General features: G+C 43.1%; 1 protein-coding gene across 3 annotated transcripts in view; it reads right to left on the reverse strand.

Annotated features, from left to right (window-relative positions):
• Positions 1-3030: 3030 nt before the first annotated feature.
• The window catches only part of rad54b (RAD54 homolog B), a 196868-nt gene continuing 175413 nt past the window's right edge, over positions 3031-24485 (reverse strand). For all 3 annotated transcript variants that reach the window (XM_078540758.1, XM_078540760.1, XM_078540759.1), the window contains 4 exons: positions 15211-15472; positions 13921-13987; positions 8109-8309; positions 3031-5210 (listed from right to left, as the gene is read on the reverse strand). In XM_078540758.1, coding sequence (XP_078396884.1) covers positions 4987-5210; positions 8109-8309; positions 13921-13987; positions 15211-15472 — 754 coding nt within the window. In that variant the 3' untranslated portion in view covers positions 3031-4986. The remainder of the gene's footprint in view (positions 5211-8108; positions 8310-13920; positions 13988-15210; positions 15473-24485) is intronic.

Genomic DNA, 24485 nt, shown 5'->3' on the forward strand with positions numbered 1-24485 from the left:
TTTTAGAATGCAAATATTGGCTGCATCCCATGGCTGACTAACGTCTCAGGGTTTACAATTGAACCATTGCCATTTGGGCAAGGGCACTGAATGCTACCAGCATTTATTAAATCATATCCCAACAAAGGTTATTATTTCTTTAAGAGGGAATTAGATTTAAGAAAAAAATCAATCTAAATTCAGCTTCACCCACCACCAATTAACCTACAATATTATTTTCCTTTTAAAGAAAATAGATGAACAGGAGATCAAAATGTAATTATGAGAGGGCTAGGGGCAACATTTAAAATCAGGGGCAGATGTTTTCGCTGAGTGGGCGGGCGCATACCTGACCCACTCGAGCATAAAATAGCGTGTGGTGATGTCAAGTGAACGTCTTGATGTCATCGCGCACTTGCATGATCTTTCAGTCGGTGGGCATACACGAGAGTCAGAGTAATGCCCGCCATCAATTACGAGGCCTGTTAAGCCCATTAAAAAGGCAATTAAGCTAGATTTTACATTGTCCATGCGATTTCGCGCTTGTCGCATGGGCAAAACAGACAGGCGGGCAGCCAACAGTTTCAAAAACCTCATCCAAGGGCGAGATAAAAAGGGTCAGCAGCATTGCCAGTGTGAGAAGTGAGGAGTTTGGGAGATAGTTTGCTGTTGGTTGCTTATTGGTACTTGGCAGCTTCATCTCTGTTCAGGGCTTCATTCTTAGCATTTCCAGGCTTCATTTCAGGACTCATTGGCGTCTCCAAGGCCCCTGGAGGATTCAGACTGTGTGGACCCTTTCAGGAATCAGACAGCCTTCTGTGACCCTGGTAGTGGGGATTGTACTCTCCACTGGTGGCACCTCCTCTGAGGAGGAAGAGAGAGGCAGAAGGGAGAGGAGGCCAGGTGTCCCAATGCAGCTTCCAGGGAAGTGACCTGTGGGAGGAGAGGTGCAGGCACAAGGGGCACAAGGCCAGCAAGCAGTCCATGGCGTTAGGGGCTGCAGAAGATGCCACTATCCTGCTGCCACGGTTCACAGGGGGCGATGCAGCTACTTCAATATGTCTCAGGTGCAATGCCGAAGGAGGCTCCACCTCTCAAGGGAGACTGTGACCTCCATTTCTCAGATGATTGGGCCTGAGATCACCACAGACTGTGTGGGTGGACACCCCACGCCAGTGACTCTGAAGGTCACAGTGGCCCTCATATTCTATGCACCTGGCTCTTTCCAGGGGTCAGTGGGGATCTGTGTGGAGTCTACCAATCAGCTGTCCATAGTTGCGTCACGCTGGTGACAGAAGCTCTGGTCAGGCGGGTATTAACTTTCATTCAATTCCATATGGATGAGGCCAGACAGGCTGAGTGAGCCAGAGGCTTTGCAGCGATTGCTGGGCTCCTCCCATCCAGGGTGTCATCGACTGCACACATGTGGCCATCATGGCCAGCAGGTCAGCCTTCGTTACCAGGAAGGGTCCCACTCCATGAACGTGCAGATAGTATGTGACCATAGGTTGCATACTCTGCAAGTTTGTGCGAGGTATCCTGGCAGCTCCCATGACATCCTGAGACACTCCCAGATGCCAAGGCTCGTCAGTGCTCCAGGCCGACTGGATGGATGGCTGCTGGGTGACAAGGGCTATCCGTTGAAAAGGTGGCTTATGACGCCTCTCTGTCACCCAAGAACAGAGGCAGAGCAGTGTTATAATAGGAGCCATGCCTCCACAGGGGCAGTGATAGAGAGAACCATAGGTCTTCGGAAGATGCGCCTCCGATGCCTGGACATTTCAGGGGGAGCACTACAATGCCCCCCAGAGCGGGTGTCACTGATCGTGGTTGCATGCTGCCCTCTCCACAATCTGGCACTAGCAAGGGGGGACCCACTGGAGGAAGAGGATCTTGATGCAGCTGCACAGGCCACAGAGGATGAATCCAGTAGTGAGTCAGAAGAAGAGCACGGTGAGGAGAACGCTGAGGGCATGGAGGCTGACCTCTGTAACCTCCAGGGAGGCAGGGACACCAGGGACACCTTGATCCAACGCTCCTTTAGCTAGGCTGCCAAAGAACCGCTCCCACCTCATGCCAGAGCTGCCGCCTCCATCCAGGATGTCTGAAATGCCCCTGTCATGTGAACTCAAAGCCTGGCCAACCCCAGCTGAGGAGCACGGGGCAGGGCACATCCAACTCATGGTGCTCGAGCCGCAAGGTACTCAGTCCAAGCAGCCAGGGCTCACCCTCTTGTTCAGCTCCGGTGTCATTGACAGTTGGCATTCAGGCTCTAGTGCCCCTGAGGTCCACGGGGGGACGGCCTCTCCTTAACACTTTTGCACATTGATCCATGCCAACATGGTACTCACCCTTCCTGAGCGCAGCAGGTCATTGAATCTCTTCCGGCACTGCACCCATGTGCCCCGCACCACATCATGGCTGCTAACCTGCGCTGCTACCTCCTCCCATGCCCTCTTAGTGAGGTGCGGTGGCCTCCTCCTCCCATCTCTGGGGACAAGGGTGTCCCTCCTGGCAGCTACCTCCTGCTGGAGGAGCACGAAGCACTCATCCAAAAAGCGGGAGGCTGAGTGCCCAACCGACCTGCCTTCCCGTCTGGTGTCTCCAGCCACATTTGACTCCATCACATTAGGTAACAAGAGACAGAAGAGACGTTCTTCCATGGCAGCCTTCAAGAGGCTGCCTGTGCCATTTTTAAACCGGCTGGCGGGTTGCCATTGGACCCAGCGGCCGACTGGCCCCTACCCCTGTCTGGCCCTTACCAACCAGTGGGGAACCACATTTAATGCTGGGCGGGCCCCAGCGTGAAATCACGGTTGGGGACCGATCGCGGGCGGCGGCCCGTTTCCCGGCCGATCCCGGACCTGAAAATTCTGCCCCAGAAGTTGGCACTTCGAATAAAGGACATGTTTCAAACTATACAAAATAATTATGGAAATTGAAGCCCCTTCTGTCTGTTCCACCCAGTTTTGGAACTGTTTTGAAACATTGGGAAATTGTTATTGGAATAATACCCTGAGGCATAGTGTTCAAAGGAACAGACACACAGAATAATGCAGCAGATTGTTTTACTTAAATCAAAGATTAATATCATCTGGTAGGAGGTACATACAAGTGGAATTAGTAGAGATGCTCACAAAATTGGATGCTAAAAATTCAGGTTCGAATCAAGTATATAAACTTTAATGTTACTTTGTCTCTTTCCCTGCCTTATTTCCTGAAAAAGCCATTTTTCAGAATCTTGAAAAAGTACGATCTAAAATGATACCATATTTTAAACATATTTGCAAAAACAATCCTATTAAATAACAAGTTACAAAGTTTGCTTCCAGGTTTAAGAATGTGTGCTAAAACCACATTGCTAATTACTATTTAAGCAAGATTCCAAAGTGTAATATTAATTTTCTGCTGAGTCAAAGATGAAATTTGGAATACTTCAATGTCTTCAAAGGAAACAGCCTTAGTGAAGGGCTTGCTGAACTGTCCTGATCATCATTGTGAATGGCATTAAATGCAGGGTGGTACTTTTAAGCACTCTGCCACCCACCCCTTACCAAAAATGATACATTTTGTCTTGGAACATAAAATTTGTTTATTTTTCCTTCCCAATTAAAATATGTATCTACTCCCTTACGTGAAAAGGCTTTGGCACGTTGACACGTTAGCTCTCCTTATAGCTCAGCAGACAAATTAATACCCTGTGTTTTGCTGAGTATAGACAAGGAAAGTTTGATCCCTAGTTGATCTCAGCCAGACGTGAGCTACAATTGGCCTAATTGCCTCAGGGCTAGGGTGGAATTCAATTTGACTATCAAGCTCACTGCCTATATGACAACAGTTACTGTGCTTTAAATTCAATTATCAGCTCTAAAGCTTTGGGATGTCCTGAGGATGTGAAATATGTTATACAAGTGCAAGTTATTTCTATCCAATGGCCCCCCACTAGAAAGTATGTGTGGAGTGTCTGTGGACACCACTGTGTCAGCCAATGAGCTGAAGGCAGGACTTACAGCCAAACAGTGTATTTTACAGCAAACAGCAAAGCAAACAAAGTCTACTTACAGAGTCTATTATAACAAAGTCTCTATGGACTGCAACAAACAGAACTCAGGCTGTAAAATCAATTCCAGTCACTTACATCAATACAGTCTCCAGGCGTAATTGACAGGGCAATTTCCCAATCATCTCCATTCTAGAAGTGTCACTATATGCAGCCAAGTGTCTTTGTGTGTAGATTCCAAGTATAATAGCATTGGGCTAGGCTGTAATGCTCCTGATAGTAAAACGGACTTCCAACGTGGGCAAGATATCTGAAGGCTACAGTGCCCATAAAAACACTCCCTCAATTTTCACCACTCAAGATAATAATTCAACATGGGTTACTATTTTGAAGGAATGAAAATGAGAGCCAATGGAAACAGTAAACCTTATATTATTCTTACTCAACCCAATAGCAGCACGCAGGCAAAATAGCATTTCATACCATTTTTTGATATTTAAGACATGACAAAGAATGGAGTCTTTGGGTGCTGATGATTAGCACATTTTCATCTCTGGGGCTTCAGTTTGAATTTTGTCAGTCTGTACAGATGAAGGTTTCCTCTCTTGGGCTCGCTATAAGGGTCAGGTGAAATGACCAATTTACATCCCAAATTCCAATAAAGGGGTGAGTTCACAATTGTCAATTCTTACACCAAGTCACCATCAGTGTAGTCATTCTGGGGAATAGTTTGGGTTAAGGGATGTTGTTGGGACAGATTGAAGGGAGGTTTATTCTACAGCTATCCAGACTGATGAATGCTGACTCTGTGTACCTGTCTTATCAGCGATAGTTTTCAACTTAATGAACTAAAACAGTTAATTATTACAAACCCATGAACTCAAACAGGCTGGGTACAGTACCAAAATGTTTATACAGATTCTACCCAAGCTTCTAAACAAAAGTAAGCAGAATTACAAATTTAAGTCTGAAATTCCATGATATGTTTACTCATTTCCATCATTTCCTCAGCTGGACATAGTCTGTGGTTTTGTTATGTTTTGAAAAATGAAGGTGATATTTTCGTTAGCTTTTTCAAGTACAGGATCTGGGAAATGTTGAATCTCTCCAGAAAAGTGCTTCCAGTACATCAGATCTGACATAGAAAGGTGTTTCTGGGAATCAGACTTCTCTGCATCATGACCTAGTTGACAGGCTCTGGGAGTCAGAGGCTTTTCAGCAGCAAGGTTAGCTGGAATGAGAGCATGAATTAATTTAAATAACATGGTTTCAGATGCATCTTTTTACATTTTCACAATGGGTCTGACAGTCAAAACTCGTGAAATTCAGCCTTTGGCTACCACACATTGTCAAGTGTTCACTTTGCGTAATTTCACATAAAACAAGATGATGTAACTAAAGCCAGATGAACAGAGAATGGGTTAAGAGAGAGAACACTAGGGGTGGGGGCTAACAAAATTGAAAGAGTGAAATTAAAAGAGTGGCTGAAAAGAAGCCGGCTTGAGAAATCAGGAAATATTTCAGATCAGAAAATACTGTGGAAAAGAAGGCAGAATCTGAGAAAGGCAAATAAACAGGATCCAGCCAATTTTTAAAACAAAGTCACAGAATAAGGCGCAGTTAACATACTGTATGTTCTGGATATCAACTGGCGTAAAGGGAGGGTTGCAGGACATGCACATAGATTTTCAAGGCAGCTCCAGGTCCATAAACCACTGTTAAATCCTAGTTGTGTAGTGTAATTTATATAATGGTTTTGGCCTCTTAGACAGTATTATAACATCAGAATGAAATTGTTTACAACAGAACTACTTCACTGTCAGCCAATTATTTAATTGACCACTGAACTTTCCAGCTCCGTACCAATGATATTAAGGAATATTCAGCAATCAAGTAACACAAGTAAACCCAGTAACCCAAAGAAAGCTCCTCTATTATAAGAGGCAATGGCCTAGAAATTTGATGTTTCCTGTGAAATTGGCACAAAATGGGTGCTAGTGCCCAACATGGCAAACAGTGCGTGTGTGCTGCCTCTGAAAGGGAAAATTGATTTTTTTTTACTAACCTTTATGGTGGAATAAACTAATGCACCATATGAACAGAATTTATTTGAGATTTGTTTGATTTCAGACTTAAAATTCAGACTTGCTAACAGAGGATGGAATTTTACGTCATCTCCCTCCCCCTGGGAGTGGGCTGGCAGGCAGAGCAGGTGTAAAATTGAGCGCCATGGTGACAGCGCTGTGCCCATCACCTACCCGTCTCTGCAGGTATTTTACCAGTGGCAGAGAATGCATTGGGTAGCCCGCTCGCCTGTGGGAAATTAATGGCCATTTAAGGGCCTCTTCCTGCTGCTGCTGGTATTTTACCAGCAGTAGCGAATGGCTGGGCCAAGTGGCCCCCCCCACCGCCAAGATAGCCCCTACATCCTATTGAACCAAGACCCCAACTGCTCGTCAGGGCCTCCCAACCTGGCCGGGTGAAACTCCTCTATTTCCAGCTCCATAACTCCTTTGTGTTTGGGACTGCCTGTAGTTCCAGCAGTGGGTGCTAGGGCCAGAGGACTTTTTTAAAAAAAAATATTCTAACATGGGATGTGAGTGATATTGGCAATGTCAGCATGTGTTGCCCATCCCTAATTGTATTTGAGGGCAGTTAAAAGTCAACCACATTGTTGCTGGTCTGGAGTCACATGTAGGCCAGACCAGGTAAGGACAGCAGATTTCCTTCCCTAAAGGACAATAGTGAACCAGATGGGTTTTTACAGCAATCTATGATGGCTTCATGGTCACTATTATGAAGACTAGCTTTCATTCCAGATTTGTTTTTGATTAATTACTTGAATGTATTAATTGAATTTAAATTCCGCCACCTGTTGTTGTGGGATTTGAATCCGTGTTCTAGAGTATTAGCCTGGGCCACTGGATGACTAGCCCAGTGACATTACCGCTATGCCACCATCTCTGCCAGATCTTGGAGACGGGACTTCATCCTAGTTGGGGGCAGAAGTCTCTCCCCGATCCAAGTAACGACCCTTCAGCCATAAATTCACTATGAGGCAACCTGACCCCAGCATAAACTTTCCTCCAGAATCTTTCTCACTTGAAGTGTTCACAAATTATACTGACATTAATTCTATGATACTAGCGCCTGTCAGCAAACATCACGTGACTGGTGCCAGCACAATTTAATTGAGCTTTAACTTTCCAGATTTGAGTAAGTAAAATCTTATATTGCAAACCAAATATCCTTAAATGTTACACTTCTTAAATGGTAGCACAATGCAACAGGATGCCAATGGCCTACTGGTGCTCTCGAACTCATCCCAAATTCTGCTGTGCATATCCTAGCTCAGACCAAGTCTCATTCAACCGTCACCCCTGGCCTACATTGGCTCCACATCTAATAACACCTCGATTTTAAAATTCTCGTCCTTGTTTTCAAATTCCTCCATAGTTTTGCCCCCCCTATCTCTGTAATCTCCAGCCCTCAGAGTTCTCTCTACTCCTCCAACTCTGGTCTCTTGTGCATTCAAAATATTCTTCACTTCGCCAGTTACTGACACCCTAAGCTCTGGAATTCCCTCCCTAAGCCTCTCTACATCTCTACCACTCTATCTCCTTTAAAATGCTCCTCAAAACTTACTGCATCTGTCCTAATGTCTCCTCTTGTGGCCTGGTGTCAAAGTTAATGCTCCTGTGAAGCTCCTTGGGATGTTTTACGTAGAAGATGCTATATAAATGCAAGTTGTTGATGTTATTCAAGATTCCTCACAGTAATGGTTTCAGATTTTCATCATGAAGTCGTAAGGGGAGCTAAGTTAGTTGTTTCTCCACAGCAAGAGAGAGGGGAAAATGGCAGGTGGATCAGCCCATGCCAATTCTCAATGGATGGTCACAACAATTTTTGTAAACTGATCAATTCTTGAGATGGTGAGACATTAAGAATAGTAGGTGCCTTTGTATGCAACAAAGAGGGAACATCCTGGTACTCTTGATGTCAAAGACAATCTAAAGTGAATTTCCTACTCCCACAGCATGGGGAGGACGCTGCAATAATAATTTTGCCTCCAATTTATCAGTATCTAACTAAAATAGGTTTATTACACTTGTCAAAGCCCGGTGCTTACCTGATGGTTCTCCATTTCCCAAACAGTTGCAACACAGGAGATCATGGGTAAGACAGTTAGAGTCTTCATCTAATTTGAAAAGATTTCGAAGTTCTTCTACTGAAAAGTTGGCATGCTCATTCTTCTTTTTTAGGTCAACCACTGTTCCAGACAAACTTTGTTTACTGACCTGTCGCTGATAAATCTTCTCTTCTATGGTCCCTGTAATGGAAGAATGTGTTAAATTGTGCATCTGATCATGTTAGTGAAATTAAGTTTCATTTGTATGCGTGTCTTTAACCAACTGACCCAAACATGACCAAACAATATTAAACAGTTATGTGGCATTACATTCTGGTTAAGGTGTAACAGTCCAGCTGATCAACTAAGGGAAATGAGTAAATATTTGAAACAGATGAAGATACAAGGTTATGGGGAGGAAGTATGATGGTGAGGTTAGCTCTAGCTTATCTGAGCAAAGAACCAATGCAGACACTATGGGCAGAATTTTCTGCCTGTTGGGCGGGTGGGCCCGACCCAATCTCCAGCGGGCGGGGAGCTGATCCCCGCTGGAGAAGTGGGCCCCGCCACCATTTTACGTGGGTGGGCCAATTAAGGCCAGCCCAGCGTGACGTCCGGTGGGAAGCGCTATGCGCTTACCGTGTGGGGGGGATTCCCCAAAGGCGAGAGTGTGCTCTTTTGCGCATGTGCACAAAAGAGCTCACATCTCCCTGAGGCTAAGTGCTGCCTCAGGGAGATCGCTGACACTTTTAAAAATATTAAAAATAGAAAAAAAAATTCCTTAACATGTCCCCCTCATGTGACAATGTCACATGAGATGGGACATGTTCATAATTTACATAATAAGTTTATTAAACTTTTTTAAACCCTACATGAAACCTCATCCCACCGGTGGATGAGGTTTCATGTTTTTTCTATTGCCTGCCGGGGCTCCTGGCCTGGCCGCTAACCTTAAGGTTGGACGGGCAAGTCCTTTAATTGTATAATTGATCCTGTCAATGGCCTCAATTGGCCATTGACAGGTCGGCGAGCCTGCCTTTCTGAAAATTTAAATGGGCTGGGATGACGTCGGGGGTCATCCCGCGTCAGCGAGCGGGCCCCGCCCCCTGCTCGCCGATGGCAAAATTCTGCCCTGTGAGTCAAATTGTCTTCAGTTGTGCTTTAACTTTATGTGATTCAATTGCTAGTTGATGGACTTCCTATTAACCATGGGTGAACAGATAATATCTTCTTGGTTGTACTGTCTGTACATGATACGCATGTTTGTACAAGTGTTTAACTACTGTAAAATCTCTAGTCTAATCTGTATGATGTTTTTCTTTGTGTGAAGATTATAAAGTTAAATCCAACTTTTCCTTTAGGGGCATCCAGAATCAACCTACAATGTTACAATATGTTCTATTTCGTTCTGTACTAGTAGCATAGAACATCAATATTTGGTGTCATGCAGTGGAGATTTAATCCCAATTCCACTGAGTTTCCAATCTCAGCTATATTGCTATAGAAAGGTATGAAGCTGAGGCAAGGTGCCTTCCTCAAGTAATTGAAATAGAACTAGAGGGAAAAGCACCTGGATATCTCTTATGTCCAGCTGCTACAAAAACAGCAATGACCGAGAAAGAAAATACTTGCATTTACATGGCACTTTTCATGACCACTGGATGTCCCAAGGCGCTTTACAGCCAATGAAATACTTTTCAAATGTAGTCACTGTCGCAGTGTGGGAAACGCCACAGCCAATTTGCACAACGTAAGCTGCCAGGAACAGCAATGTGATAACGGCCAAATAATCTGTGTTTTTGTGAAGTTGAATGAGGGATAAATATTGGTCAGGATAACCTCCCTACTCTTCTTTGGCACAATGCAATGGAATCTTTTACGCCTGCCTGAGGTGGTAGATGTGGCTTCAGTTTAGTATCTCCCTTAGTAATGCACTGGAATGCCAGCCAGGACTTTTGTGCTCAAGTTCTGGAGTGGAACTTGAGCCCACAACCTTCTGAATCAGAGGCGAGAATGCTACCAATTGAGCCACAGTGGACACGCACAGATCTGACACAGCAGATCACTCTCCTCAGTCACAAGTTATATGATGCCCAGGAACATCAGAGAGGATAAAGAAAAGAATAAATGCTCTCATATTTCAGGTCTCAGTTGTAAGATTAACAAACGAATAAAAATGTGGGACTTATTGGGCAGAATTTTCTGCCTTCCGGGTGGGCGGGCCTGACCCAATCTCCGGGGAGCCGAACCCCACCGGAGAAGCGGGCCCTGCCGCCATTTTATGTGGGCGGGCCAATTAAGGCCCGCCCAGAGTGACGTCCGGCTGGAAGCACTATGCTCTTCCTGTTCGGGCGGGGGGAGATTTCCCAAAAGCGAGAGTGCGCCCTTTTGCACATGTGCATAAAAGAGCTCACATCTCCCTGAGGCTAAGTGCTGCCTCAGGGAGATCGCTGACGGTTCTAAAAACATTAAAAATAGAAAAAACAAATCCTTAACATGTCCCCCTCATGTGACAAATTACACTAAAACTTTAAATCCCTACATGAAACCTCATCCCGCCGGTGGGTGAGGTTTCATGTTTTTTCTATTCCCTGCCGGGGCTCCTGGCCTGCCCACCAACCTTAAGGTTGGACGGACAGGTCCTTTAATTGTTTTAATGATCCTGTCATTGGCCTCAATTGGTCATTGACAGGTCGGCGGGCCCGCAGCTGATTTTGTTGCAGGCCCACCTTCCTGAAGATTTAAATGGGGCGGGATGACGTCATCCCGTGTCATTTTACGTGTCGGCAAGTGGGCTCCGCCTCCTGCTCGCTGACGGCAAAATTCAGCCCATTTTATTACTGCTGGTAGAGGAAAAGCATTATATACCATAACCAGCAAGCAGTTTTTAACCAAAAATCTAATTACAATTAGAATATTAGCGTTATTCAGAGAAATCCTTTAATCATTTTGCCCACTTTTCAATTAAGAAAATAGTTCCTGATTTCCAATTTGACTACAATGTTGAACTGGTAAAAACAAGCCATTAAAAAGCAGCCAGGAGAGAGAAACCTGGCCGATTTTTCACTACCTATCTCAGTGATGCTAAAGCCAGTAAGAGTCCTTAATACACACTGTGGATCAAATGGAGGTATTTATGATCTATATGGCTCAGCTACTCATCAAATGAACTATTAGGTAGTTTTTAAAAACTTTATAAAAGTTTGTGCAGTGGCACAAAAAAGAAAGGTAAGCACAAATTAACTGTTAAAATGTAAATAAGGGAAAATGCTGTTTGCGTAAAAAAAACCTGTTTTTGAAGAAAATGCATTTTACTTAGCCAATTTGAGCTCTTCAAATTACTCTAGTTGGTTAAGTCAAAATTCCACAATGTAATTAATCAGTGTTTTGAATGCCAGTAAGCTTACTACTTCCATAAAACTAATTGAAAGTCAGTAAAACCATGGAAAATCTGAGCAGCCAATGACGTTTACTGATACACATATGATGCAACATGACGATTCAACAACTACTGAAAGTCATGCCAAATCAGTTCAAAATCTGCAATTTTATAATTTTAAAGTTCCTGAAGTGATTGATTTGCATTCACGGCCAAAAAGACTGAGACAGATACAGATGTAAATGCGTCTGCATTTTTTAGTGATTTATGGGGATGAAAATATTAATTCATCAGGAAACTTGGATTAACATCAATGCCAAAGGCTAATGAATAGGATTTCCACAGACAGGCAATATTTTCCATTTATAATTCAATCTGTGTATATTTTTTGGATAAAAAAATGAATAGCCATCAAAGTCTTTTTTTAATAACACCCATAGTGTTTTGGATAAAAGATTTCTAAATTTTTTAACTGTTTAGACAGATGGCATGAAAAATGTCTAATTTAAAGCTCTGTTTATCTGTTTCAGTGTGCACAGCATACTCCATCTTGTGGCTCGTTATGGTAATAGGTTTTACTCAGCACAAAGGATTTGTTTTAGATGAAACATTTTCAGATTGTTAGGCAGACACACAAACAGGTTGAGAAACAACTTATAAATCTTTCCAACATCTGCCAATGGCAGGTAGTAAGAGTGGGAGAAATTCCTGGGCAGCCTTTTGATGGAAAGAAAATTGGAACCTCGGCCATCACTATTCATAGCTCCGGACTACAACATGGATTTAAAAGTCCATGTTGCTGCAGCAACTTGGATCCCTTGGTGAGGATGGGGTTCTGGTTGGCTCAATTGGCGGGATGACTGGTGTTGATCATATTGATGCCAGCTGCACGGGATTCGATCCCCGTTCTGGCTGAGGGGGGTTCGCAACCGGTCTCCTTGCCCTAGCTGTGGTGGAGATCGCGGCACTGTGGGTCGGACCTACCTTCGGGTAGAGAATACAACAAGGGGGAGTCAGCAACCACAGTTTCTCAACAATTACAAGGCACATTTCTGGTATGAACTTCAACAGCTGCTATCTCTGCTTTTGGAAAATATACTTTTAATGACTTCTACTTAACAAATCGAATAAGGAGCTCCTCCAACGTTGTACATGATTTCACCAACAAAAATCAACACCTAATGCTTGTTTACAGGTTTAGAACAAATGTTTGTGAATTAATTTAGTTATGATAAAAGATGTATTTGATAGGAGTACAGTGTGTTAATGTTGGAATCATGCATTAATAGAGTGTATGCTTTTAGTTTGTAATTAAAAGCAATTGCCATCAGTTAGGGAAAGGATTAAGGTGTTTGGGGAGAACAAGAGGAATCTGTGCCAATACTCTGTGGTTTTTAAAATAAATCTGGATTAAGGAAACGACTGGCTTCAGATTCATCCCTTCCTTGATGCGTGCGCAGTGGGATCAACACAGTGGATCCTTGGCAAGAAACACTCATTTGAAGAAGATGCAAGTCATAGATGAGAGCTGATTCTCTTTAGTATGCAAGCAGTTTGGGGGGATACAACAGCTAAATCATTGCATGTCCAGTGAGTACAACTGAGCACAGGTTCTTTTAATAATCACATCCCTGCTTGCCAGCTTTGTTCTTCTTTTGTAGCCCTCATCAATTTTTCTTCATTGAAACATTTTAAGATGTTGGCTCCTTGTCAGGGGTGCTATTTGCATTTGGATTTGGCTGTTCCTTCAACAACAAGTCATTGATCAACTCTTACCTTGCTCGCTTAACTCAAGGATCAAGGTAGTGAATACCTCAGGTATTTTAGATATTATAGGGGTAATCGCACAATTCTGTGCACTGGATTACCTCTTACATCTTCATCAGCAATGAGGCTGGGAAAGGAGGAAAAAAAAGATACCAAGTAGGAGCAGAAAGCTGGGCTGATTTTGCTCCTCGTTGGCACGTGCCTTAGATATCTTCAAAAATATCAAATAGCTTCTGAAAATCAGTCAACTGTGCTCATTCAATATCTCATGTCATCCAAATTATCTCAACAAATCCAGCATGAGTTCTTGCTTCTAACGTCAATTTGACTACTTGTTATGCTTCCTGTGCTCTTGGAATTGGTATCCTAGGTGTCGAAACTCGTGCTTTCCATTATTATAGCATTGTGCATTAATTCTACAATGTGTTGCACCATTGGTTATACAATAAAATTTTCGCTTACTTCAGTTGTTTAATTGAAAAAAATACTACTAGGTTTAGGTTTATTTACAAACCATTTCAAAATAACATCTCATTTTTAAAATGAGAATCATGCATCAGTCTTTTAGCTTTTAGCAGGCATTTGCGGGGGCATCAATACTCAAATTACAGATATATCTGATAATTAGTACAATTATTTAATGTGGAATAATGTGCAAAAACAAACCTGTAGTGAGTAGTCTGTAAATATGCACAGGTTTCCTTTGACCATCTCTCCATACCCTGGCCATAGCCTTGAGAAATAGGAGCACATAAATTTATACTTTAAAAAATGAATTGCAACAAATAGCAGCCTTTAATCACTTTTCATGTATGTACAGGAGCTCTAATACATTGTAAAACAGGTGGTGGGACATAGATGTGTTACTCACATCAGAGCATGAAGTTCGGAACTGTAATAACAGTGAGATGATGGTAATAGCCTTCAAGAGGACAAAGATTGGCTGGGGACTGGGTAGACACATAGCAGATGAAGTTCAACGTAGAAAAATGCGAGGTGATTTATTTGGGTAGAAGAATGAGGATAGACAATGCATGATTAATGGTACAATTTTAAAGGGAGTGCAAGAACAGAGACTAACGGGTCTTTGTTCACAAATGTTTGAAGGTGACAGGACAGGCTAACAAAGCCATTAATAAAGTATAAGGAGTTTTAGGCTTTATAGATAGAAACAGAGTACAACGTATGCTAAACCTTTAAACAACACTAATTCGGCCCCAGTTGCAGTATTGCATCCAATTCTGGGCACCACAATTTGGACCCTTTGGAGAGGATACAGAAGAGATTTACTAGAATAGTTCCAGGGTTGATGGATTACAGCTTTGTGAATCGACTGGAAAAGCTCCTTAGAAAGTGGAGGCTAAAAGGTGATTTGATGGTGGTGTTTAAAATCATGAGTGATTTAGATAGAGTAAATAAAGAGACACTATTTTCAAAGGCTGAAGGACTGATAACGAGACATCACAGATTTAAAGTGTCTAGCAAAAGAACCAAAGGTGGCATGCTGAAAACCTTTTTTCCATAATGTGTAGTTAGAATTTGGAATGCACTACCTGATGGGAACCACACTGATATAGTAATTAAGGTTAGGTTATTAATCTCCTACTTCCAATGTTGCAAATAATAGGATTTAGCAAGTTCTTCATCAAGGGGCCATTGATTATACTGCTTTAGACCTCAAGTGCTGAGGCATGGAGTGTCTCAAGCACTTACTGAAACCTATACTATCTACACCAAGATTAAGACAGGTTATGTAGAAGATTAAGACAGGTTATGTAGAAAGTGGAATGTATCTTCACTCTGGAATTATTAATAAAACAAAAGCCCATTGAAAACTCAACATTTTATGAATTGTTAGTACACTATCAATCACAAATAGTTTTAGCCTCAAAAGTTACCTAGTTTATACAGTATTTACTAGTCACAATCTCATCTATATTTCTTGCATATATGTACCTGAACGTCATTTGCTGGATTCCAGTCAATGTCATACAAAACCAACCGGGATGCTCCAATTAGGTTTAAGCCGACTCCACCAGCCTTTGAGCTGAGCAGGAAGATGAAACTCTTGCTATGTTTGCTATTAAATGAATCCACAATTTGTTGTCGATGTCTGACGGGTGTTTGTCCATCCAGTCGGGTATAGCTATACCCAAAACACTTGCACATTTCTTGCAAGATATCCAATGTTTGAGTATAATTTGAAATCAGCACAACTCTGCAGCAGAGAAAGTTAAAATGAGCACCTGCACAAATGGTATACTGGGTGATTATTTTTCTTTTAAAAACACACTCAAAAGCCTGGATCAACACTTTGTACCAATATAATTGCAACTTCTTAGAGAAATCAGTTATTTTGAATAAGAATTTTTAACCAATAAACCACAACAGCAATTTTAATCCCAGTGTAAGCAGGTTCTGCGGGATTCTCCATTCATCAGAATTAATGGATCAAAAAAACCTGCAAGACCCACTGGCTGTTGAGTCTGGAGTTCTGATTCTGGACACATGAGATTACAAACCAGGAAATAACCAGGAAATTTGTGCAAATTTGTAACTTTTGATTGTGACACTTATAAATATATCACATCTAAAACCAACTTCAGCTTGGGACAGCAAAATTGTCACAAATATGACTTCATTTTGTAGCGAATTCTAATATCACTATGACAATGGGGAGAATTTTTTCTTCGGTGTGTGGGGGCGGGCCCCACTTGCTGACACATAAAATGATGCGCAGTGACGTCGGGCATGTGTCCCGATGTCACCGCACGTCATTCCGATCTTCCTTTCGGCGGGCGTGCACCGGAGTCAGCCGCATGCCCGCTGAACTGTCGAAGGCCTGTTAAGGCCGTTAATAATCCAATGAAAAAAATTGACAGGGCTGCCCCTGTCAGGGCTGGCACTGTCACATGAGGGGATATGTCTGAATAATTTTATTTTCTTATTTTTTCCAACTTTAAATCTGAGCTTAATCTCCCTAAGGCAGCTCCGTGCCTCGGAGATTGTTGCGCTCTTTCACGCACATGCGCGAAAGAGCGCAGGCCCTGACTTTCCCTCCTCCCCCTGCCTGGGCAGGTAGTACTAAGCGCTACCAGGTGCGGGTCACGCTGGGCGGGCCTTAATTGGCCTGCCCAAGCAAAATGGCGGCACGCAGCCGATCGGGGGCGACGATCTGCTCCGCACCCACTCCCAACCGGCCCACCCAACAGGGAGAAAATTCTCCCCTATATCTAGTTACAAACTAGCAATAATGAACCATTCATTATTTGTAAACTTTATTCTATTTTTCTATTGATTTTTATTTGAACAACGATTTTGTGGAGAGGTTAAATTGGCTGGATAAATTTATAAGCTGAATCTACACTGATAGAGATATTATTCTGCTATGCATGTCCACTCAGCCCCCTCATGTGGCCAGTTTTCCTATAGCTTAAATTCATTGCAAATTTTGATTCCAAAGATGTACCCAAGCTGCGTACTATCACAATATTGCCTTGGGTACATTTCCACCAGGAAATAAATACAATATAGCTTCAACACCACCAGCCACAACTTACATTCATATAGTGGCTTTAATGTAGCAAAACGTCCCAAGGCACTTAACAAGAGCGTTATCAATAGAAACATTTTCAATACCGAGTCACTGGAGATATCAAGACATTTAAAAAAGAAAATGCTGGAAATACTTAGTGGGGCCTGGCAGTATCCGTGGAGGTTTGCAACAAATAGCAGTTGACCTGCTATTGACCTTTGCAACAAATATGACCAATGCAACAAATTAGAACTGGAAAATATGAGGTAATAGGTTTAAAGCAAGTGTAGATGCAGGGAAAGGAGGGGAAGGAAGGACAAAAAGGAAAGGGCTGTTTTTGGGTGGAAGGCAGGAGAGATTAAATTCTAGAGTTATAGAATTGTTACAGCACAGAAGGTGGTCATTCGGCCCACCAAGCCTGTGTCAGCTCTCTGCAAGAGCAGTTTAGCTAGTCCCACTTCAGTGACTTTTCCCCGCAGTCCTGAAAATCTTTTCCCTCCAGTGCTTATCCAATTCCCATTTACAAGCCATAGTTGAATCTTGTTCTACCATCCTTTCAGGCAGTGCATTCCAGATCATAACCACTCATTGCATAAAAAAGCTTTCCTCGTCACATTTGATTCTTCTGTCAGTTCAAACTTGTGTCCTCTGGGTCTCAATCCATCTGCCAATGGGAATAGTTTCCCCCCATTTGCTCTGACTGGATTCTGTCATGATTTTGAACACTTCTATCAAATCCTTTCAGCTTTCTCTTCTCCAAGGAGAACAGGTGCAGTTTCTCCAATTTATCTACATAACTGAAGTCCCTCATCCCTTCCTGTAAATCTTTTCTGAAGGTTCTCTAAAGTCTTCACATAAGACCATAAAACATAGGGTAGAAGTAGGCCATTTGGCCCATCGAGTCTGCTCCACCATTCAATGAGATCATGGCTAATCTGATAATCCTTAACTCCACTTTCCTGCCTTTTCCCCAAAACCCTTGATTCCATTTCTGATTAAAAATCTGTGTATCTCAGCCTTGAAGATACTTAATGACCCAGCCTCTACAGCTCTCTGCGGTAAAGAATTCCACAGATTCACTACACTCTGAGAGACAAAATTCCTCCTCACCTCTGTCTTAAATGGGCAACCCCTTACTCTGAGATTGTGCCCTCTCGTCCTAGGCTCTCCCACAAGGGGAAACAACCTCTCAGCATGTACCCTGTCAAGCCTCCTAAGAATCTTATATGGTTCAATAAGGCCTGCTCTCGTTCTCCTAAACTCCAACGAGTACAGGCCCAGCCTACTCAACCCTCTCCTCAGAAGAAAATCCTTCCATACCCGGGATCAACCTAGTGAACCTTCCCTGGACTGCCTCCAATGCCAGTATATATTTCCTTAGATAAGGGAACCAAAATTGTTCACAGTATTCTAGATGTGGTCTAACTAGTGCCTCGTGTAGCTTTAGCAAGACTTCCCTAATTTTATACTCCATTCCCTTTAAAATAAAGGTCAACATTCCATTTGCCTTCCCTATTACCTGCTGAACTTGTATGCTAGCTTTTTGTGATTGATGCATGAGGACCCCCAAATCCCTCTGTGCTGCAGCTTTCTGTAGTCTTTCTCCATTTAAATAATATTCAGCTCCTCTATTCTTCCGGCCAAAGTGCATAACCTCACATTTTCCCAACATTATATTCCATCTGCCAAGTTTTTGCCCACTCGCTTAACCTGCCTATTTCCCTCCGTAGGCTCTTTGTGTCATCCTCACCCCTTGCCTTCCCACCTATTTTGGTGTCATTCACAAACTTGGCGATTGTACATCACTTCCCTTATCCAAGTCATTAATAAATATTGGAAACTATAGCCCCAGCACTGATCCCTGTGGCACTCCACTAGTTACAGCTTGCCATCTTGAAAATGGCCCCCTTATCCCAACTCTCTGGGCAGAATTTTCTGCCTGTTGGGCGGGCGGGTCTGACCCAATCGCCAGCAGGCGTGGAGCCAAAGCGGGCCGCACCGCCATTTTACGTGGGCCCGCCCAGCGTGACGTCCAATGGGAAGTGCAATGCACTCCCTGTGCGGGCGGGGGGGAATCCCTAAAAGCGAGAGTGTGCTCTTTCGCGCATATGCACGAAAGAGCACACATCGCCCTGAGGCTAAGTGCAGCCTCAGGGAGATCGCTTTGAGTTTTAAAACTATTAAAAATTGAGAAAAGAAAAATCCCTTGCATGTCCCCCTCGTGTGACAATGTCACATTAGTTGGGACATGTTCATAATTTACAGAATAACTTTATTACAATTTTTAAAACCTACATGAAACCTCATCCCGCCGCCGGATGAGGTTTCATGTTTTCTCTATTTGCCGCCGGGGCTCCTGGCCTGTCCGCCAACCTTAAGGTTGGACGGGCACGTCCTTTAATTGGTTAAATGACCCTGTCAAAGGCCTCAGCTGATTTTGCTCCGCCCCCATCTTCTTGAAAATTTAAGTGGTGCGGGGTGACGTTGGGGGTTCCGCCCGACGTCATCCCGTGTCATTTTACGCTTCGGCGAGCGGGCCCCGCCCCCTGCTCGCTGACTGCAAAATTCTGCCCTCTGTCTTCTATTAGTTAGCCAATCCCCTATCCATGCTAATATACTACCCCCAATGCCATGGGCTCTTATCTTATTAAGTAGCCTTATGTGTGGTACCTTATCGAATGCCTTTCAGAATTCCAAATATATTAAATCTATTGGTTCCCCTTTATCTATCCTGCTTGTTACCTCCTCAAAGAATTCTAATAAATTTGTCAGGCATGATTTCCCCTTCATGAAGCCATGTTGACTCTGCTTGATTATATTATGCATTTCTAAATGCTCTGCTATTACATCCTTTATAACAGACTCTAACATTTTCCCAATGATGGATGTTAAGCTAACTGGCCAATGGTTACCTGTTTTTGTCTGCCTCCCTTTTTGAATAAGGGTGTTACATTGGCAGTTTTCCAATCTTCTGGGACTTTTCCAGAATCTAAGGATTCTTTGAAGATTACTACCAGTGCATCCACTATCTCTGTAGCTACTTTCTTTAATATTCTAGGATGCAACCCATCAGGTCCAGGGGATTTAATCAGCCTTTAGCCCCATTAGTTTCACTAGTACCTTTTTCTCTAGTGATAGATATTGTATTTATTTCCTCCTCCCCTTTTCCCCTTGATTATTTAGTATTTTTGGAATGCTATTAGTGTCTTCTACCGTGAAGACTGATGCAAAGTATTTATTCAACTCCTCTGCCATTTCCTGGTTCCCCATTATTATTTCCCTACCCTGATTCTCCAATGGGTCTATGTTCACTTTGGCCTCTCTCTTCCTTTTTATATATTTAAAGAAGCTCTTACTGTCCCTTTTTATATTACTTGCTAGTTTACCCTCAAAGTTTATTTTCTCCGTTTTTATTGTTTTGGTCATCTTTTGTTGATTATTAAAATGTTCCCAATCCTCTAACTCACCATTAATCTTTGCCACATTGTATGTACATCATTTCCTACAGTGTGGTGTCCAAAATTGGATAAAATACTCCATTTGAGGAAAAACCATTGATTTATAAAGGTCATCAGAATTTCCTTGCTTTTGTATGCTAAGCCTCTATTTACAAGGTCTACTCCTTTCTCAACCTTCCTTTTCACCATGAACAATTTGCACATACATACTCACAGGTTCCTCTTCCCCTGCAGCCCCTTTAGTATTATACCCAATATTTTATGTTGGCTTTCCTTGCTCTTCCAACCAAAATGAATAACTTCAAACTTTTCTGCATTAAATTTTATCTGCCACATGCCCACCAGCCTGTCTATGACCTCTTGAAGTCTATCACTATCCTCACAGTTCACAATACTTCCAAATTTTGAGTCACCTACAAATTTTTAAGTTGCGCTTGCACATCCAAGGGGAGAATTTTCTCCCCGGCAGGCGAGCCGGTCAGTAGCGGGCGAAGTCCAACTACACCACATCAACTACATTACTCTCATCAATGCTCTGTTACCTCATCAAAAGGTTAATCAAACACAATTTGCCTTTAACAAATCCATTCTGGCTTTACTTAATTAATCTGCACTTGTCCAAGTTACTCTTAATTTTGATGCATACTATTGTTTCTAAAAGCTTTTCCACTAGAGGTTAAACAATGATCCTCCTTCCATCATAAGGTCAAAAATGGGGATGATTGCACAATGTTCAGCACCACTTGCAACCCCTCAGATGCTGAAGCAGTCTCTGTCCACATGCAGCAAGACTTGGACAATATTCAGACTTAGGCTGACAAAAGGCAAGTAACATTCCCGCCATGCAAGTGCCAAGGAATCACCACTGCCAACAAGATAAAAGCTAGCCATCTCCTCTTGACATTCTTTATATTACCATCGCTGAATCCCCCACCATCAATATCCTAGGGATCACCATTGACCAGAAACTTAACTGGAGCAGTAAGATAATTACTGTGATACATGAATACAAGAATAGGTCAGAAGTTGGGAATTCTGCAGTAAATATCTCATCTACTTACTCCTCAAAACCTGTCCACCATATCTACAAGGCACAAGTCAAGAGTGTGTCTAATACTTCCCACTTGCATGAATGCAGCTTCAACAACACTCAAGAAACTCAACACAATCCAGGACAAAGCAACCTGCCCGATTGGCATGCTATCTGATAATTTAAACATTCACCCCTCCACCATTGATGCACAGTGGCAACAGTCTGTATGATATACAAGATGCATTGCAGCAACTTGCCAAGGGCCTTTCTATAGCACCTTCTAAACCCAGAACAAGGGCAGTAGGTGCATGGGAACATCAGCACTTGAAAGTTCCCCTCCAATCCACACACCATCCTGACTTGGAACCATATCACCATTCCTTCACTGTCGCTGAATTAAAGTTCTGGAACTGCCTTCCTCAACAGCACTGTGGGTGTGCCTACGCCATGTGGACTGCAGCAGTCAAGGCAGCGGCTCACAACCACTTCTCCTGAATGACTGGGAGTGTGGTGGATGTTTAAAATGACAGGATACCAGAAGCTTAGGGTCATGCTTGCGGACTGATTGCAGCCTCTTGCAAAGCAGTCTCCTCAATGTAGAAAACGCACTGTGGGCAATGAATACAGTATACTAAATTGAAATAAAAACAAAAAGCTAAAAGCTACTGCGGATGCTGGAAATCCAAAACAAAAACAGAATTACCTGGAAAAACTCAGCAGGTCTGGCAGCATCGGTGGAGAAGAAACAGCTTATATTTCACCTTTCTCCTAACTATACTCAGTTCTGCCGAAGGGTCATGAGGACTCGAAACGTTAACTGATTTCTTCTCCACCGATGCTGCCAGACCTGCTGAGTTTTTCCAGGTAATTCTGTTTTTGTATATTAAATTGAAAGATGTGCAAGTTAACTGTTTCACCCAGAAGGAGTGTTTGGGGTATGGGACAGTGAGAAGGGAGAATGTAAAACATATGTTGCATCCCCTGTGCTTGCATGGCAAGGCGATGAGGGAAGGGAAGAGTGTGTTAGGGGCAATTGAGGAGTAGGATCAGGTTGTTACAGAGGGAAGGGTCCCTTTGGTCTGCTGAAATGGAAGTGAAGAGGAAGATGCCTTTAGTGGTGGCATCATATTGGGAAAGTTGATCATAATGATGGTCACATAGGGCAGAATTTTTCCCTTGGCGGGGATGCTCGGCCGGGGCAGGCGGGGACAGTCAGGAAGCCAACCGCCGTGCGCAATCAGCAAAGCACTGCAGTTTCAAGCTGGCAGGCCAATTAAGGCCTGCCCATCGTGAAAAGCAAGTGGCAGCACTGAGTGCTGCCTGTATGGGGTGTGGGGAGGAGGGTGAGCCGGCCAAGCATGAACTTCGTGCATGCGTGCGAGAGAGCGCTGCATAATCTCCCGGAGCTGCCTCAGGGAGATGACGAGATATAAAAAAATAATTTTTAAAAATGTAATAAAGCATGTTCCCTCATGTGACTCTATCACATGAGCAGGGACATGTTATTAATGAAAAATTAAAGTTTTAATTTATTTTTACTTGCTTTTGGAAACCTCATCCCGCCCGTGGATGAGTTTTCCAAAAAAATGCAAAGGCCGTTTCGCCTGCCCGCCAACTGTTAGGTTGGACAGATAGTGAAAAATTTGATTTAACTGGTTATTTAATGGCCTTACAGGCCTTTTAATTGTTGGCGGGCGCACTGCCAGATCCAACATGTGTCCGCCGACCAAACTATTGCGCGACTGCACATTGACAACGGCATGCTCGGCTAACGTGCGTCATTTCACGCTCGAGCGGGTCAGTCATGCGCCTGCCGCCGAGCAAAAATTTCTGCCCATTGAATGCCATTTGTGACTTTGATAAGAGCCATGTCAGTACTTCAGTACCATGGCAAAAACCTGATTCGAGGGATTCAAATATGGAATTGTGGGAACGATAAGCATGGATTTGGAAGGTGACCAAGCTTTGGAGAGAAAAGAGATGTTGGAGATGGTGCAGTGGTTTGCAAGAACAGAGGGGTCCAGAGTGTTTTTTCTTTTGATTAGAGGGCGATGACAGCAGATTTGAAGGGGAGGCATATAGTACCTGAGGAGAGAGAACCGCTAACAATATCTGCTAACATGGAAGGAAAGTTGGGTGGTCAACAGGTTGGTGGGAATTGCAGGGGGAAGCGAGAGGTGGGCCTCCTAGACAAAATGAGGTTGGAGAGAGCAAGGGGGGGAGATGGGAAAGAATCTGGAGAAGGGGCAGCAGGGAACGTTAGGGGAAGTTTGGCCCAATGGACTAGAAGTAAGGGAAACGGCAAAGACAGTGAAACTATGGTCTTGGTCTTTGTGACAAAAATGTCCATGAGCTCTGCACACTTTTGCTGGAGATGATTGTGGAAGAGACATGGGAGTGGTTGAAGAAGACTGTTTACTGTGGAGATGAAAAGCCAAGGGAGCTATTGATGCATTCCAGGGTGAACTTTGAATGGCTAATAATGGAAAGCAGGCCTCAACAGTGCTTTAACTAGTCCAGTCAGATATGGTGATATCTGTCGACGACTGATTGAACTACCCTTTGGACTTAAGAGTACAGAGGCGAGGGTGGTAGCTGGGAGAAAGTCCAGGGTGAGACAAAGTAATGAATTTAATGGTTACAAGGTCATTAAAGGTGTGGCAAGGGAGAGATTAACAGATCAGTGTCATGATGAGTTGTGGGTCAAAGGTTGGATTAAGGTGTAGTGCACTACAAAATGTTCACAACAAATTAAAAAAATAATCTGGGAATAGTGATGCTAATTGTAAATTTGAGAATGTAATTTATATTCTATTTTGACTGACAAAAACGGTATGACCACAGTACTGGCTGAGCGCTTTATTCTCAGAGCCTAAGGCATCATTTCAATCCCCCAATGTGTTTCTGCTTACTTACATCCTCCAGTGCATGTAACACCTCTTTTCAGAGAAGGGAGAGGGATAAACCAGGAAAATATGTACCAGATGGTTCAACATTAGCAATACATAAGCTTCTAGAGTCCAAAATAGAGAATAAAATGAATCGTCCCTTAAAAAGCCATGGATTAATTTTATACAGCTGAAAGAATGGAAAAGCTGCATCTGACAAATTTATGACTTCTTTATGTAAACAGATTCCTAAAATGCATTTAATAAGCTGCCGCATAGGAAACTTGCTGATAAAATTAAGGCACGTGGTATTCTGG

The sequence above is a fragment of the Cetorhinus maximus genome, chromosome 4 (genome assembly GCF_964194155.1).
Source record: "Cetorhinus maximus chromosome 4, sCetMax3.hap1.1, whole genome shotgun sequence".
NCBI lineage: Eukaryota > Metazoa > Chordata > Chondrichthyes > Lamniformes > Cetorhinidae > Cetorhinus > Cetorhinus maximus.